The sequence below is a fragment of the Conger conger genome, chromosome 8 (assembly GCF_963514075.1).
Source record: "Conger conger chromosome 8, fConCon1.1, whole genome shotgun sequence".
NCBI classification, from domain to species: Eukaryota; Metazoa; Chordata; class Actinopteri; order Anguilliformes; family Congridae; genus Conger; species Conger conger.
In genome coordinates, this window is record NC_083767.1 from 31,285,336 (window position 1) to 31,303,453 (window position 18,118).

At 40.4% G+C, this 18,118-nt stretch overlaps 1 protein-coding gene across 1 annotated transcript in view; it reads left to right on the top strand.

Moving 5' to 3' along the window:
- The first annotated feature begins 2,595 nt into the window (after window positions 1-2,595).
- ran (RAN, member RAS oncogene family) overlaps window positions 2,596-18,118 on the top strand; it is a 54,907-nt gene continuing 39,384 nt past the window's right edge. The window contains exons 1-2 of the mRNA XM_061252066.1: window positions 2,596-2,691; window positions 3,346-3,408. Of these exons, the coding sequence (XP_061108050.1) occupies window positions 3,376-3,408 (33 nt within the window). The 5' untranslated portion in view covers window positions 2,596-2,691; window positions 3,346-3,375. The remainder of the gene's footprint in view (window positions 2,692-3,345; window positions 3,409-18,118) is intronic.

The window sequence follows — 18,118 nt, forward strand, 5'->3', positions numbered from 1 at the left end:
TTGCATGGAGCACACAGATTCCCCAGATTAATCGGTTTTATTTTAAACTAAAGATTTGTAGTATGAACAACTATTGACTCTGAGTGCTTCTTCAATATCATTGCTGCCAATACAACTTCACCCACGTAAAAGAGACGAGGGGGAACAGCGACAGAAATACAAGCACCCATAAACATATGAATGTTATGTCAGTTGTAGGACAAAAGATCTCCCTCCTAAAAGCATGATAAACAATCACAAGTCAAAATCAGATTCCACCTTGATGAGCAGGCTGGTTCCTCCAAAACTTGATATGTACTCTGTATAGTTTCAAACTGATTAACTGCTAAATTGTGCTAGAATTACACAGTGACCCATATGTAACCGGAGTTTAAAAGCAGCCAGCTGTGTAGTCAAGGACACGGGCAAAGCGAGATATGCCTTTACAGCTGATTTCTCCGGGACTCTCGATGTTTTATGCCAGAATTGTATCTATATGCAAGTGACTTATAATCACTATATCCCATGTACGTTGCTTGTTATCAAATCAAATGAACCTAGAACATTAATTATAGCTGAGCTTATGAAAACGCAAGAAACCACAGTGAAAACTGTTGAAATGAGAGCAAAGAGAATAATTAATCAAATGTTTAGTATGTCTGTATATTAGAAAAGTATATTAGAAATGAATATTAATCAAATGTTTAGTATGTCTGTATATTTTCAATGATTTACTGCTCATAAGATCGTGACAGAAAAGTGACCCATATGTGGAAAGATGTGACGTGTGACGTGTATGGATGACGTGTGTGTTAGAGGTGGGGCATCCAGAACATTATGAGATCTTGTAGTTTCCCACTCTGCCAAGAGCAGGTGCGGGATGAAGTGAGGACAGGGGGCGTCCTGGACTTTGCACAGAGCTGGCAGAGCATAAGGACCTTTGGGGATTTGCCACAATGACGTTGTGGGAGGAGTTGTGGGAGGAGTTAAGATAAGAACAATGTGGGTGATTTGCCAGAATGAGGTTGGAGGTGGAGTTGTAGGAGGAGTAACTGTGTATAAAATGGGTGTAAAAATGGCAGTCCGGTTCCATGTTTTTGGTCTGGCTTTATGCCCTTGTGCTAAATAAAGTCTGATTTTCCTGAACAGCTTGCTGCCGTGGTGTCTTTTCCCTCGTGAAGATGTTTTTCGACAAATTGGAAATGTTTACTTTTTTGTCATTTCCTAGACACGACAGAGTAACCTAGCGAAAATGCTTAAATCTGATAATGTTCTTTTTTCTTCACTTTTTAGTTTAACTAACATTAGCTTCATAGCGGTAGCATTATAACATGTCTGCTATGAATCCTGCTATGGTTTTAAGCATTTTCATAATATGGAATCAAAAGTAACATTTGCATTAATAATGTACCTGGGCACATATACATAGACAAATGGTGGTTTTATATATTGTACTTCAGCTAGGGTACACTATCTTATGGAACGCCGCTAAACCCGTCGCTAAGGCCAACTACCGTCTAGCTAGCTGTGGTGGTGTTTGTAGCATTTTCGCTAGCTAATTTATCCTGTTATATTATGGTTAAGATTTAGTTTCATATTAATACATGAAGATTTAGGGCCAAAAGTAACATTAGCTTTACTTCCGTGCTTCTTGGGTACATACAGGTAGGCATATGTATATGTATAGACGGCTTACAACAGCTAAAACCGTCGCTAAGGGCAACTAGCGTTTAGTTAGCCGTGGTGGTGTTTGAAGCATTTTTCGCTAGTTAATCCTGTTATGTTCATTGATGTTGCAGGACAACGCTGCCACCTATCTTTCACTACAAATCCATCTCTTGCTTCATCTCACCTAATAGCCCTTATCCACAGCTTTCTTTGGCGTTCGTGGGAAGGAATTAAATTACCAATATGGTGGTTTGGTCTTAGGCAAAAAGCAGAAAAACAATGCAAGTTTTATTTGCTTCTGAAAGAGTTTTGTGCTCGGAACTCATCAATTGAAGTAACCAAGCTACAGGAAGGCTGCCCGACACACTCTTTCCGGTTTGCTTACCCGGAAATGTGATAGACCTATTCATAGACATATATACACAGACATGTATACATATATACATGTATATATGTCTATGGGATATGGTGGCAATTTGCGGGTTTATTGCTGCAAGGTTTATTGCCCTTAATTTAACAAACTAAACTGGGTTGGGAGGCGTGTTCAAAGCAATAAACGGGGTTCATCTGACTGCTCTCATACTCAGCTAGTATCTGCTCGTTCTAGCACAGAAAATGTCCACTCGCTTAATACCTCCACAAAATAACTGCCAATCACAGAGCTGCCCTCGGCCATATGAGCTTGAAACTTCCCAGACAGAACTCGTACTCCTAGACATATATACGTTATAGTGCTTTTTATCCAGAAAGACCGCAACTTCCCCGTTTACTTGTATGTGTCTACAGGACAGTCTTGCCCGGACCAATATGGCGGACGGTTCTCGCATCGCAGCAACGGGCGGACTCGGTCGAGCGGCGTCTATGTATATTTGTCTATGGCTGAAACTGCGGCGGTGTCACAACAAATTCTATCCCCCCTGCAAGAACTCCTCCGGGGTCTGAAACCGGAAACATGAACCCGGAGGGGATAGTTTTTGCAGGGGGGATAGTATTTGTTGTGACACCGCTACCGTTTGCTGTTTTTATATTTTGCTTCAGCGTAGGGTAAGTGGGACAACATTTGTGTAATAATAATTCGTGCAATAGTTTCCCTAAATATGTCAATGAACTCAACATAAACACAGTTAGCGTTATGGAAATTGTGCAACTGTCCGGTGTATTATATAAGCCACATATAAGCGTAAGCGAAGCTAGCTAGTCTACCGAACTATCTTTACCAACTAACGGTAACTGACACTAGCTTTTCCTTGCTAGCTAGCCAACGTTGTTTTAACGTTGATATGTCGCGTTTCATTCTAGCTTGGTCGCTCTCTCTTTAGCGAGTCCACTGTTGGTTGAGATCAACACCTGATATAGCAATCTATTAAATATTACACGACTATTAATACAGAGTAGCCAGTTTACTCACTATAGTTGAAGGTAAACATTGATGGGGCTAACTAGCTAAGTTAGCCAGTCTTCAACTCTTTTAATATAGCTGACTAGTAAACTAGTAACTTAACGTTACGTGGAAACGTAAACTATTTGGGGTCTATTTACCTGACAGATTAACGCTGGCTAACGGTCTAGCTGCATGTTTTTGTAATGCGTCTGGCTAGCTGATGGTCATCAGTCAATCTATACACTGTTTGCAATGTGCGTGAATTTTCAGTCCCGTCCTCAGTCAAAGTTGTCCATTAAAATACTCTTCTCATTTAGCGCAACATTAAAATACCGAGCGACTCAACAATGGCTGAAGTGGAACCACAGGTCCAGTTTAAGGTAAGATTAAACAACACCAAGTTAGCTCACCATGTTCTGAACAGTGCAACTTTCATGACGAGTAACAAAAAATACTTACACATCAGCTTTGTTTTTTGTGCGTGTATGTCAATTCAAATTCATTCCGTTTTCATTAAAAAACGTGTTACGAGTCACATCCCACTCACTCACTCACACTCACTCACACTCACTCACTCACTCATTTCAGCATAGTGACATACATGGTTGTGGTGCTCCATGGTGTCATTGTGGTGGGGACAATGTCTTCACAACACAGGGACGTTGTGCAGTGATTTCTCGTTTTCTGTATAATTATTGGTCGAATTCCAGTGAAAGTGGTTTTGTCAATAAGCAACCATGCTCATAAACCACAAATATATCACAAGAGCCAACTACTGCAAATTAAAACGTAGCCTATAGCCTGATTTGTGCATAAGTGATCAATCCCTGCTGTCACACCACTGTCTAGCTCGCAGCTGATGTCAGAGCGGAATCCCACTCTAAATTTAGGTAGAGAAATGTCCCCACTTTCCTCCATTCTGTCTCAATGTTTTCCTTTTGCAGCTTCAACTGCGGCTCATAGAAAATGTATGGCGCTAGGTGCTGATAATGAAAAATTTCCGTATGCATGGTGGTAACAAGTCCTAGCTACACTACCGCTTTAGTTGGCTGTCATTCAGAAAAATGTTTGCATTGATTTTCCTGGCATTAATTTTGACTTTGCCTTTTTCCATCTCCATCGTGGCCAAAGAAAATAGAAGCCCAAACAAGTGCTGGGCAGCAGACAGTCCCTGGCTTTGTTAAAAACAATGAGCAATGTGTTTGTTTACTGCTGAGTAAAAAAAAAAAATTTTGTAGGTCTCTGCGCAATGCTGTCATTAGCCATCTTCATTTTTATTGGAAGGGAGAGTAGAGAAAATATTTAAACCTTGTAGCCTTCATTGAACAGTTATTGTATGAATAAATAAAATTATTTTTAGAGAGGGGGATCACTTCACTTTGATCAGCCAGCTCCACAGACCGCAATAGGTCAGTCAGTCTCAGATGTGCATCCTCAGAGGCTGCATCTCATAAGATGATGTAGGCCTATAGACATAGGCCGCACAGCTAGTAAAATCATATCTTCAGCTGAAAACTTTTAGCTCCACACACTGTTAATTGAGTTGACTGGGACATCTGTAGCCTTGTGGTTAAGGTACATGACTGGGACCTGGAAAGTTGGTGGATCAAGCCTTGGTGTAGCCACAAGATCTGCACAGCTGTTGAGCCCTTGAGCAAAGCCCTTAATCCCATATTGCTCCTGGGGGGATTTTTCCCTGGTTAGTCTAATCAACTGTAAATTTCTTTGGATTATAATTTTATTCCATGCAATGATGTGTAATGTGCAATTAGACAATCAGAAAGACAAAATGGAAGGTAGACATCCATTAATGAAACACTCTGATTCTGTACGGGCCCAGATTCAGACCAAGACCACGAGATCGAGACTCCAGCTCTGCCATAGGTAGAGCCGAAGCCGGATGCATTATAGAAACATCTACTATGATAATGAACGTCTTAACATTTTAAATAAAAATAAAAAGGGGGCGGGGGGGGGTGGCTGATTATGGAAATAGTTTTTCACTTATCACCTAGAGGCCTATAAGGCCAAACTCAGAATACACATTGGCTACACGTGACTTCCTTTATTCCATTTTGAATGAGAAGAACATGAAGGATATGATAGATGTTTAACACCTGACAAAGTCCAGACTGGTGGAAACATGGTCTTGCTCACTTTCATAAATATATTACCTGGGAACATTGACAGTAGTTCTTTCTAAAAACTCTGTGAATTTTGAAATCTAATGCAGAAAGTTTGATGTCCATGTAATGGCTGAACATAAAAATAGCAATTTTTAACATTTACATTGACATTATTTTTTAAAATCTTTTTAAACCTAGCACCTGCGCTAAATGGATTGGACGTGCGCTTGCCTCTATTACATTAACGTTACACACACAGAACAGAAAATCTATTTACTCTTGCGTTTAGCTCAGCAGGTTAGATAGCTACATTTTATCTGCATGTTGTTACTGGGAGGGTCCATAAGTGAACCCAATACGTTTGTAGAGCACCAAATATAATTTTCTGGAAAATTCAACCGCACATGCTAATTTAATAGCATAGACTATGTCTGAACGTGGCTAACTTATGTACACTTCCATCCAAAAGTATTGTAATACAATGCCAATTCCATTGTTTTTGTAATACACTGAATACATTTGGGCTTGAAGAACAAAAATGAAGACAAGACACAAGCTCAGAATTTCAGCTTTTATTTCCTGGTATTTTCACCTAGATGTGTTAAATTACTTAGAACATAGCACCTTTGGTATCACATGACCCACTATTTAGGTAAGCAAAAGTATTGGAACAGAGAGTATTTAAGTAAATGACAGTAAATAGCACGCAATATTTGGTAGCATATCCCTTGCTTGCAATCACTGCATCAAGACCGCAACCCATTGACATCACCAAACTGTTGCATTCTTCTTTTGTGATGCTTTTACTGCAGCCTTTCAGTTGTTTTTCTCCTCTTCAGGAGGTGAAATGCATGCTCAATTGGGTTAAGGTCTGGTGATTGACTTGGCTAGTCTAAAACCTTCCAGGTTTTCTCCGTAATGAAGTCCTTTGTTGTATTGGCAGAGTGTTTTGGGTCATTGTCTTGCTGCATGTTGGCCTTTCTATCACTTTGGCAGAGGCTAATCTTGGTCTCATCAGTCCATAAAACTTCATTCCAGAACTTTTGTGGCTCATGCCTGTACATCTGTAATCTTGTCTTCCGATTCTTACTACTTGCATCTTGTGGTATAGCCTCTACACTGCTGCTTTCTAAGACTGAATGGTTGATTGAGATGCCTTCACCCCTGCCCTGTGGATATTGTTTGATATCACAGACTTGTGTTTTTGGGGTATTTCACAATGTTTCTATCATCAACGGCTGTTAGACCTTAGACGACCTGTTCAAAGTCTGTTTGTATGTTCCTTCGTCTGTTACGACAGCAGTTGCATTCCTTTTCAGCACTTTCCAAGTTGTACAAGCTGTCCCCAATGCTTGTGTAAAGGCTCTGGTTGATTTACCCTCATTTCTAAGCTTCAAAATGGCTTGCTTTTCTGGTTTTCATGTTGGTTTATCTTTTATAACACACATGAAGGCAAACCCCAAAGATAAAACCAAGTGTAGACATTCAGAACTGTTTGGGCAATTCCAGCATTATGGATGTGACATTTGGACTCAAAATGACAAATCCCTCAGAAAGATGTGTCTTCTTACATGGATAAAAAAAAAATTTAAATCATATTTTCATACCACCCACTTGGCTGAGCGGAAGGACCAAAAAGATAATTTAAGAAATATTAAGCCAGAATAAAAGTGACTAATGACTTGTGTTATGGATGTGACGCAAAAAGACAGGTTTTTAGGGAGACCATACACTTTCTAAAAACTCTGTGAATTTAAAAGTCTAATGCCGAAAGTTTGATGTCCGTGTAATGTACGAGGCTAGGCTGAACATAAAAATAGCCATTTTTAACATTTATATTTTTGTGAGGGGATGCCAGCATTATGGATCACGTCTGAGATGCACATTGTTTGACAGTCTACTTCCCAAACAAATTTTGTCATAACACATTTGTTGTCATCTGAAATGGTTAGTTAGCCGCAAAAACAGGATGGCCAGGTTAGTTTGCAAAGTACAAAGAAGGGTTCTAGAAATGTTTACTTGTATCAGAGTAATGGCAAGAGCAAACAGACTAAAAGGAACTGCCCAATAGGGTTGGGCGGTTTCACTGTATTATGGTATCATGCGATAATATAAAATCTTGACTGTCTCCACGTCAATACCATTTAAAGAATTATGCCACATTTGCCGCGTGTTACGTTCAAAACTCCTGTATTTCATCATTATGTTCTAAGTAGGTATTTTTCAAAAAAGGAACAGACTAATTTTTTACAATGTAGCAAATTGTAAGTTAAATTATCTTTATCACTGCTCTGGTTCGTTCTAATGATATCACTATAGATGAGGTTAGCTAATTTGACCAGAGGTGTGTTCAAATTCAGTGAACAGCTGAAAATGTTTGCCGCAAACTTTTCTATTTTAAACCGTGGAAGTTGAGTGGTTTTAATAAAAATACTGAAATGTTTAATAGCTTGTTAGGCTATACATTTCTTCAGTGAATTCAGGAACTAACGTTACTTTACAAACACGTTTATTTGTTTATCACTTTGCTTTGTAGTAGGCTAACTGAATGGTGCGCTTATAGTTTTGATGAATTCTCACTCGCTCAAGTGATACATTGTTGATTTGCTCGATCGCACGAATTGACACATTTTGTTGATGTTGTTCGCAGGGCCTCGATCCTAACCACATACTGTTGTGGCAAATATAACTGCAAACACCCCCTTATCTTATGTGTGATAATGCATGTTTTGGATCTTGAAATGTATTCTCTTTTCTCTTCTCTAATTATCTGGCCGAACAAAATTCGATTGCAGAGGCGTCAGCCTGCATTTCTTTGGTGAACTAAGAAACTAACATTACTTTGCAAACACTCGCATTTTCACCATTATAACTAGGGATGTGACAAATCATTTAAAATTTTTTTTTTTTTTTATAAACTTTATTTCGTACAATTAAAATAAAAAACAAAACAAAAAATAAAGAACAAAGTAACAATGATAATAAGTCCGAAATGGAATAGGAAGAAGCAAAGCTTATCCAGTCCTATCCCAATCTTAACACTTAATAATTACAATTGTAGAAAAAAACAAACCAGTTTTTAGGTTTGTAAATTCATCAATTTCAGTCCTGTGGTATAATCAAACAAAAATGTTTATTGCTTTATACATTATTTGTGCGGTCTTGAATTCTACCAGATCTCTGAACTTTAAGGCATGCACTTTTAAAAACAGTATATTGGCGTGATCACGATATCCTACATTGTTAACTATCCGTATGGCTCTTTTTTGTAGTATGCATATTGATTGTGTATTGGTTTTGTAGGTGTTGCCCCATACTTCTACACAGTAATTCAGATATGGCAAAACAAGTGAACAATACAAAGTATACAATGCTCTCTCATTAAAAATGTGTCTTGCTTTTCCCAACACTCCAATGCTCCGTGCCACTTTTGCTTTCACATATTTGATATGGGGTTTCCAGCAGATTTTGTGGTCTAGAATCACACCCAGAAATTTATTTTCATACACTCGTTCTATATTTATATTATTGATCATCACTTTTACTTGTGTGTTTATTTTACGGTGTCCAAACAACATAAGTTTGGTTTTGTTCAGATTTAATGATAATTTATTCAAGTCAAACCAAGTTTTTAGTTTACTCATTTCTACTGTGACCACCTCCAAAAGCTGCTGCAGATTTTCCCCAGAACAGAAAATATTGGTGTCATCCGCAAATAATACAAATTTTAAGATTCTTGACACCTTACATATGTCATTTATGTATAATATAAATAATTTGGGACCCAATACTAACCCTGTGGCACTCCACAAATAAAAAATGTTGATTTCTTGTCGTCGATCTGTACAAATTGATGTCTGTTACCTATGTAGCTTTTCATCCAGTTGAGTACAACCCCTCTGATACCATACTTTTCCAGTTTATTGATTAATAAGGGATGATCTATTGTATCAATCAGCTAACAATTTATGCTTCTCGATGAAATTATCCAACCTGCTAGCAAAGAGTTTTTCCAATATTTTAGAGAACTGAGAGAGTAAAGCCTGTAATTAGTGAATTGATTTCTGTTTCCATCTTTGTATAGTGGAATAACTTTAGCAGTTTTCATTTTACCTGGAAACACACCTGTTTTGAAAGACAAATTACAAATATAAGTGAAGGGTTTTGCAATGGCTTCAATTACTTTCTTGATTACAGCCATATCAATGTTATTCCAGTCTGTAGACCTTTTATTCTTACATTTGCTAACAGTGTCAATAATCTCCTTTTCAGTAACAGCTTTCAAAAACATTGAGCTTGGATTGCTATCTAAGAAATCCTCAACCTTTCCCCCTCCCTCTTCTGGCTGTGGATTTTTGATTTCTTCTGCCAGTTTCGGTCCCACACTTACAAAAAAGTTGTTGAACCCTGTAGCCACATCATTCCGATCGCTTAGTCTTATCATTATCCCTAAAATATTGAGGGTAACTTATATTTGTTGATTTATTCCTAATAATATTATTTAAAACATTCCACATGCCCTTAATATTATTTTTATTACTATCTAATATTGTATTATAATAATCCTTCTTAGATATCCTCATAATATTAGTTAACTTATTTTTATATAATTTGTATTTATTTTCTGCTTCTATAGTTCTAGATTTTATGAATTCTCTATATAAGGTATTCTTTTTTTTTCCATGCATTATGTAGGCCCTTTGTCATCCATGGCCTGTCTATATATTTTTGCTTCTTGTTATATTCTTTTAAAAGACAGTGTTTATCATATAATGATTTAAACATCAGGAATGTTTCATAAGCTTTATCAGTATCATTTTCTTCATACACATTTTTCCAGTTTTGTGTTAGTAATTCATTTCTAAAATTATTTATAGATTCTTCTGTTCTTGCTCTCCTATATCTAATCATGTTATCATCACTATTTCACACCATCACAATCATACATTACAAAAACTGGCAAATGATCACTGATGTCATTCAATAGTAATCCGCTCATTATGCTATTGTCCATAATGTTTGTGAATATGTTGTCTATTAGAGTGGCGCAGTGAGATGTTATTCTGCTTGGTTTGGTGATTACTGGAACTAAACTCATACTGAACATTACATCGATAAATTCATCAGTCAGTTTGTGGTTGTTGGGATTTAAGAGATCTAAATTAAAATCTCCACAAATAAACATAATCTTCAGATTTTTCAGTTCAAACATTCTTTCCATACTATTCTTAAATATTTCAATGATAGAACCAGGTGATCTGTATACACAACTTACAATTACATTTTTCTTTTTTCCAAGCAGATTTCTACAGTAATACACCATCACATCATCAATCATCATCCAGTTTTCCACTACTTTATAATTTAATCTTCCATCAACATACAGGGCCACCCCTCCTCCTTTTTTGTTCTCCCTATTTATGTAGTTCAGTTCATATCCATTCAAGTCAAAATCCACACCTTTTTCAGCACTGATCCAGGTCTCAGATATGGCTATCACACTGAATGTTTTGTTTAGATGAGTTAAATATTCTTTGATGTTGTGAAAGTTTGCATATAAACTTCTGCTATTAAAATGAATAATTGACATTCCATGATCTGATTTTATGTTCATGTTATATTGACCTTCTGAATAATAACCACAGTTATTGTTTAGATTGTTAAAGAAATTATTTTCAGGGTGAATATCTTGTTCAAAATCATTCCACTTATGTTCAGTGAATTTAAATGTTTTAAAGTTCAAGCCATCACAATCATTTTTGTCCATCTCATTTCCAGCTGTTATCCAGTTTAAGCAATCAGTCTCTTCATGAGAATCCATAATCATTAGTTCAGACTATCACAGTTCAAAGTCAGTCACACTGAAGCCACAGTTTTTTCATTACCTTAATGCGTTTGCTCAGGAGTCACTGGTACTTTTCCAATTCCTCGATGTCTTATACTCCGCACTCTCGCCTCCTCCGGTGACCCGTTCAGCTTTATGAACACCTTGCAATTAGTCGTCCATTTATTAATTTATTAATGGATAACCCCTAGAGATGAGCCATCTCGTTTTCGAGGGGGTCCAACACAAAACAATACAATAGTACAGTACAACAAACACAGTCACGTACATCATACATACACAGAGGCTCTCATTTACCGATCCAGCCCGCGCATCGTTCCCATAAACCCGCAATACCCACACAAAATAAGTAGGAGGTAGGTACAACAGAATGTGTTGATGACAATGACAGTAGTAGTAATAATAATAATAATAATGGTAATAATGATGATAATAATAATAGTAACAAAATAACCAACAAGCAAATACAGTGATGCAATGGTAAAGGAGCAGGAAGACAGTAGCATTAGAAGCAGCAACATGACGTTTTAAGAAAGGGTAATAATGAGTTCTTAAATATACTTAGTGAGATAATTGTTCTGATGTTGACGGGTAGATTGTTCCAGTCGGAGGGAGCTTTGAATTTGAAGGCGCGTCTGCCAATTTCTTTCTTGGTTTTGGGAACAGAGAAGAAAGGTTGCTGTATATGTCTAAGAGAGTATGAGGATATGTGTGGTACTAGATAATGCTTTAGGTAAGAGGGATAGTTAAAGTGGATGCATTTGAAAATGCATTGGAGCCAATGGTAATGTCTTTGAGCATTGAGGGGTAACCAGTTCAGAGTTTCATACATAGAGCAATGATGAGTTTGCTAGGGACACCTTAGAATAAATCGACAGAGGCTATTGTAAATAACATTAAGGGGTTGAAGATGTGTTTCGAAGGTGTTCTGATAAACAATGTCAGCATAATCCAATATTGGCAAGAACAACTGTGTAATGATTATTTTTCTCATCTGAAAAGTAAAGCAATTTATGGAGCGATACAGTATGCCCAAATTGCGACTTAGTTTGTTAGTGATAGTCTCAATATGTTGTTTAAAAGAAAGCACTGGGTCGATCCAAAGTCCAAGGTATTTATAAGAAGTCACATGTTCAAGAGTTGATCCATCATTAAAAGAAATAGTCAGGTCTGAGGCATCACTCAGACCGTGTCTGGTACCAAGCAACATACTACATGACTTCCTTTTGTTGAGCAGTAGTTTGTTGAGTGAGAACCACTTCTGAACAGAGGCAAACTCACGTTGCAAGGATCTCTCAATTGCAGATCTGTTAGTGCTAGATTACATTATTGGCATTTGGCAGACGCTCTTATCCAGAGCGACGTACAACAAAGTGCATACCCATAACCAGGGATAAGTTCGCTGAAAGACCCTAGAGGGAAGTACAATTTCAACTGCTACCTGTACAACAAAGATAAGGACGAGGGCCAATATTTTATTTATTTATGTATTTTTTTGAGAACAAACAAACTAACAAACAGAGCAAAAGTGACCAAAGTTAATTATCCAAACACTGCTTACCTAGCCAACTAAAAATACCAATACACAAAGCAAGTCACAGAGACAACAATTAAGGTTCACAGGGAGGTAGGGAGGGATGGGGGGAGGTGCTGCTTGAAGAGGTGTGTCTTCAGCTTGCGCTTGAAGGTGGGGAGAGATTCTACAGTTCTGACCTCAACGGGGAGTTCGTTCCACCACCGTGGAGCCAGAACAGACGGTAGTCGTGAGCGTGAGGTGGAGGTTCGGAGAGGGGGAGGTGCCAAGTGGCCTGGTGAGGCTGAACGAAGAGGTCTGGCAGGGGTGTAGGGTCTGATGATTTTTTGTAGATAAGCTTGGGAAGACCCTTTAACTGCTTGGAAGGCTAGCACCAATGTTTTGAATTTGATGCGAGCCATGACAGGCGGCCACTGGAGGGAAGTAAGCAGGGGGGTGACGTGTGAGTATTTGGGAAGGTTGAAGACCAGACGAGCTGCTGCATTCTGGATGAGTTGGAGGGGTCTGATGGTGGACGGTGGGAGGCCAGCCAAGAGGGAATTGCAGTAGTCCAGGGGGGACAGAACCATCGCTTGGACCAGGAGCTGGGTCGAGTAGGGGGTGAGAAAGGGGCGGATTCTCCGTATGTTGTATAGGAAGAACCTGCAAGACCGGGTCACCGCTGCAATGTTCTCGGAGAGGGACAGTCTGGTGTCCATCACCACGCCGAGGTTCCTTGCACTGGGTGACGGCGTGAGTGTGGTATCCCCGAGGGAAATGGAGAGATCCAGATGGGGAGAGGTTTTAGCAGGGATGAATATCGTTTCAGTCTTGCCTGGGTTGAGCTTTAGATGGTGGTTGTCCATCCAGCTCTGGATGTCCCTCAGGCAAGCAGAGATACGGGCTGAAACCTGCTTATCAGACGGCGGGAACGAGACGAAGAGTTGGGTATCGTCCGCCTAGCAGTGGTAGGATAGCCCATGTGCAGTGAAAACAGGGCCAAGGGAGCGAGTGTAACGAGAAAAAAGAAGCGGGCCTAGGACTGAGCCCTGGGGAACTCCTGTGGCCGAGGTGTCGATACCGAACCAGCCCAGGCAACCTGGAAGGAGCGACCAGAGAGGTAGGACTCAATCCAGTCCAGGGCTGTGCCTCAAATGCCTGTTGCTGACAGGGCGGACAGGAGGATGGAGTGATCCACAGTGTCGAAGGCAGCAGAGAGTTCTAGAAGAATGAGGACAGAGGAGAGGGAGGCTGCTCGTGCGGCATGGAGCGACTCACTGACGGAGAGGAGCGCAGTCTCTGTCGAGTGGCCCGATCTGAAGCCAGACTGATGGGGGTCTAGCAGGTTGTTGTTAGAAAAGAAGGAAGAAAGTTGAGTAGAAGCGGCTCGTTCTATAGTTTTAGAAAGGAAAGGAAGAAGAGATACCGGGCGGTAGTTCTGGATGATGGAGGGATTCAGGGTAGGCTTTTTTAGCAGCGGAGTGATGTGGGCCCTCTTGGAGGATGCCGGAAAACAGCCGGAAGACAGGGAGGAGTTGACAAGGGAGGTGACAAATGGGAGAATGTCAGGTGTGATAGTTTGGAGAAGAGAAGAGGGGATAGGGTCAAGGGCACAGGTTGTAGGGCGGTGGCAGAGCAGGAGTTAAGAAACATCAGAGTCTGTAAGGGGGGAGAAAGTGGAAAAGGAAGGGATGGGCCTAGAGGGGGGGAAGGGCACAGTGAGGGGGGCGGTGGTTGTAAAGGATCTGCGGATGACTGACCTTCTCATCGAAGAAATCAGCAAAGTCATCAGCAGCGAAGGAGGACTGAGGAGGAGGAGGCGGTGCGTTGAGGAGAGAGGAGAAAATGGAGAACAGTTTCCGGGGGTTAGAAGCGGAGTTCTGAATTTGTGTTTGATAGTATTTTGCTTTGGCGGCAGTGACATCGGAAGAGAATGCCGCCAGGAGAGACTGGTAAGTCGTGAGGTCTGAAGCGTCTCTGGATTTCCCCCACTTCCTCTCAGCTGCGCGGAGGCTGGCCGTGGAGGTACGGAGGGTGTCAGATATCCAAGGACTGGGAGGGGATGTGCGAGGCGGCTTTGAGACAGGGGGACAGAGAGAGTCAAAGGCGGAGGAGAGAGATGAAAGGAGGGTGGCAGATGCAGAGTCAGCGGGGAGTTTGGAGAAGGATTCGAGAGGGGGGAGTGAGGCGGTGACGGTGCTGGCAAAGGAAGAGGGTGAGAGGGAGCGGAGGTTACGGCGGGCTGAGGAAGTGTGGGTGGGAGGAGGGGGAGGAGGATGGGGAGGAAGAGGGAGGGAGAATGAGATGAAGTGGTGATCAGATGTATGCAGAGGGGTAACCGTGAAATCGGAGCATGAGCAGTTCCTCACAAAGACAAGATCTAGGACATTGCCCACCTTGTGGGTTGGAGGAGAGTGTTGCAGGGAGAGGTGGAAGGGGTGGATTAGCGGTAGGAAGGCAGCAGCCTGGGAGGCTTCTAGGTGGATGTTGAAGTCTCCAAGGAGAATCAGTGGGGTGCCATCCTCAGGGAAGGAGCTGAGAAGGGTGTCTAGCTCATCAAGGAAGTTTCCCAGGGGCCCTGGAGGATGGTAGATAACTGCAATGAAAAGGTTAGTAGGGTAGGATACTGCAACAGAATGGAATTCAAAAGTGGATATGGACAGTTCAGAGAGGGGGAGAACAGAGAATTTCCACGAGGGGGAAATTAAAAGACCAGTACCACTGCCATGGCCGGAAGGCCGGGGAGTGTGCGAGAAGGAGGATGAGAGGGCAGCGGGAGTGGCGGTGTTGTCAGGTGTGATCCAGGTCTCTGTGAGGGCAAGGAATTGTAGGGACTGGAGGGAGGCATACGCAGGGAGTCTAATATGCGCTAGCGTCGCTCTGACACGCCTATTTAAATCGCCTACAATTGCTCACAAGCAATATCAAATCAAAGCTAATCTACTGATAAATTCCACAGCTATTTAAGCTATTTAAGACAAACGTTCAATCACTCTACAGGTATGCAACTAGTAGAAGTGATTAACAAGTAATATACAAACAAACTGGCTCAAGCCCTAACCCTTGCTGTTCAAATGAGCAATTTAAAAATCAACGTTACCGCGTCTAGAGGAAAGTCCGCAGCGATACTAAACACCTGGTCAGAATGATGCACTTACTAACTAAGGACAACTTTCGCGAGTCTAATATACGCTAGCGTCGCTCTGACACGCCTATTTAAATCGCCTACAATTGCTCACAAGCAATATCAAATCAATGCTAATCTACTGATAAATTCCACAGCTATTTAAGCTATTTAAGACAAATGTTCAATCACTCTACAGGTATGCAACCAGTAGAAGTGATTAACAGGTAATATACAAACAAACTGGCTCAAGCCCTAACCCTTGCTGTTCAAATGAGCAATTTAAAAATCAACGTTACTGCGTCTAGAGGAAAGTCCGCAGCGATACTAAACACCTGGTCAGAATGATGCACTTACTAACTAAGGACAACTTTCGCGAGTCTAATATACGCTAGCGTCGCTCTGACACGCCTATTTAAATCGCCTACAATTGCTCACAAGCAATATCAAATCAATGCTAATCTACTGATAAATTCCACAGCTATTTAATTTTATTTTATTTACTGTGTAAATTGCAGTGTAAATGTGTATGTGTAAATTGCAGTGTCGTCGGCATATAGTTGTACTTGACAGTCAGAGCAGATTTTAGGAAGGAAAAGGAGTGGACCTAATGATGAGCCTTGTGGTACTCCCTTCTCGACAATTAAGTAATCGGATTGACTTCCACTGAGAGTGACACACTGGCGTCTATTGTGAAGATATGAGTTAAACCATAGTAGAGGAGTCTGGGAGACACCAATGGAATACAGTTCATGAAGTGGAGTAACTATGGCACATTTCCAGGTGGAAGGGAGGGCATAGGTTGATAATGAGAGGTTAAATAAGTCACAGAGTGGATAGTCTCAATACCATCTGGTCCAGTTCCACAGTCATCTTTTAGTGCATTGATTGCACATTGGACTTCGACAGGTAGAATCTTTCGAAAGGAAAATGAACTTGTACAGGTAGAGCTACTAGAAGAATCACATGCCATGGGTGGATCAAATACACAAGAGCTACCTATAGAGGAAAAATGCTGATTAAAAACATTTGAGATAGTGGAGGGATCGTGGATAATGTTGTTGTTGAACCGAATCTGGGTGCTGGTATTTTTGTTTGATTTATTGAGAATATTGTTCATAGTTTTCCAGAACCGTTTAGGGTTATGCATATCATCATCATTTTGTAGAAGTCTGATTTAGCATTGTGTGTTTTTGTTGTACATATGTTCCTTAGAGATCTATATTTGTCCCAGTCAGCAGGATCCTTGGTTTCTCTGGAGATCCTCCAAGCTTTATCCCGCTGTTTAAAGAGACTAATCAGGTCAGAGCTGATCCAGGGTAAGTGTTTACCCTTGACCCTGATTTCCCTCCAGGGGGCATGTTTATCAATGACTCTAGCGAGTTCAGAATGTAAATAATTCCAGGCATCTTCAACATAAGGTATAAGTGAAAACCTGTCCCAGTTTATTGAAATCAAATCATGTGTGAAATTATCGAAGTGAATGTTTTTGCATTGCCTAACTCTAATGCATTTTGGAGGAAGACTGAGAGATTTAATCTTCCATACACAGAAGATAGCTGAGTGATCACTAAAGCAGTCAGATAAAACACCAGAGTTTTTAATTCTGTCAGGATGCGTAACAAGGATCCAGTCTAATAAAGACTTAGATCTGGTGTGGACTCTGGTAGGCTCATTGATCAACTGGGTCAGGTTTACACTTTTGAACAGGGTTTTATCATTTGATGAAGAGCGGTCAAGCCAGTTGCTGTTGAAGTCGCCCATGATAATCGTTTCACCTGGATGTTCAAGTGAGGTGAGGGTAGATAATATACATTTAGTTGAGTTGGGTTGGACAGGTGGAGGTCTATAGATGCTACCAATGGTGAGATGTTTATTTTCATGGAGTTTTAACTTAACAAAAAGACATTCAAAAAATGACGGGATTACTTGGAATGGTAAGTTCAGATACAAAGTGCAGGGAAACATATATAGTCACACCTCCTCCTCTTGTACCCCTGTCTGTTCTAAATAACATATAATTATCAAGTTTGATCTCATTGTCACATATCTTGCTGTGCAACCATATTTCTGAAAAAGTAAGTACATCAGGTTTGTGCTGAGCAACCCAGACTCGAATTAAGGCTCCTTATATTCAAGTGCATGATTTTTAGACCTTTAGCTGTATCAATTATCGATCAAGGGGGTTGAGTGATAGCGGATGGGGGAAGGGAAGGGTCTGGGAGAGGAAGGCAGAAGGGCCATAGCACGCACCACATACACACACACACACACACACAGGACAAAAAAGGACAGAACAAATCAAGTGGCAACATAAGAACAAACAGCTCAGTCTGCATAGCTCATGAACAAAAAGGGTCCAAGACCTTTGAGAGATAATATAGGCCAAAGGAAATAGATAAATTATGAATTAAATAAGATAATAATAATAATAATAATAATAATAGAACATGGCCTGTGCATCCATCATCCAGAACATTCC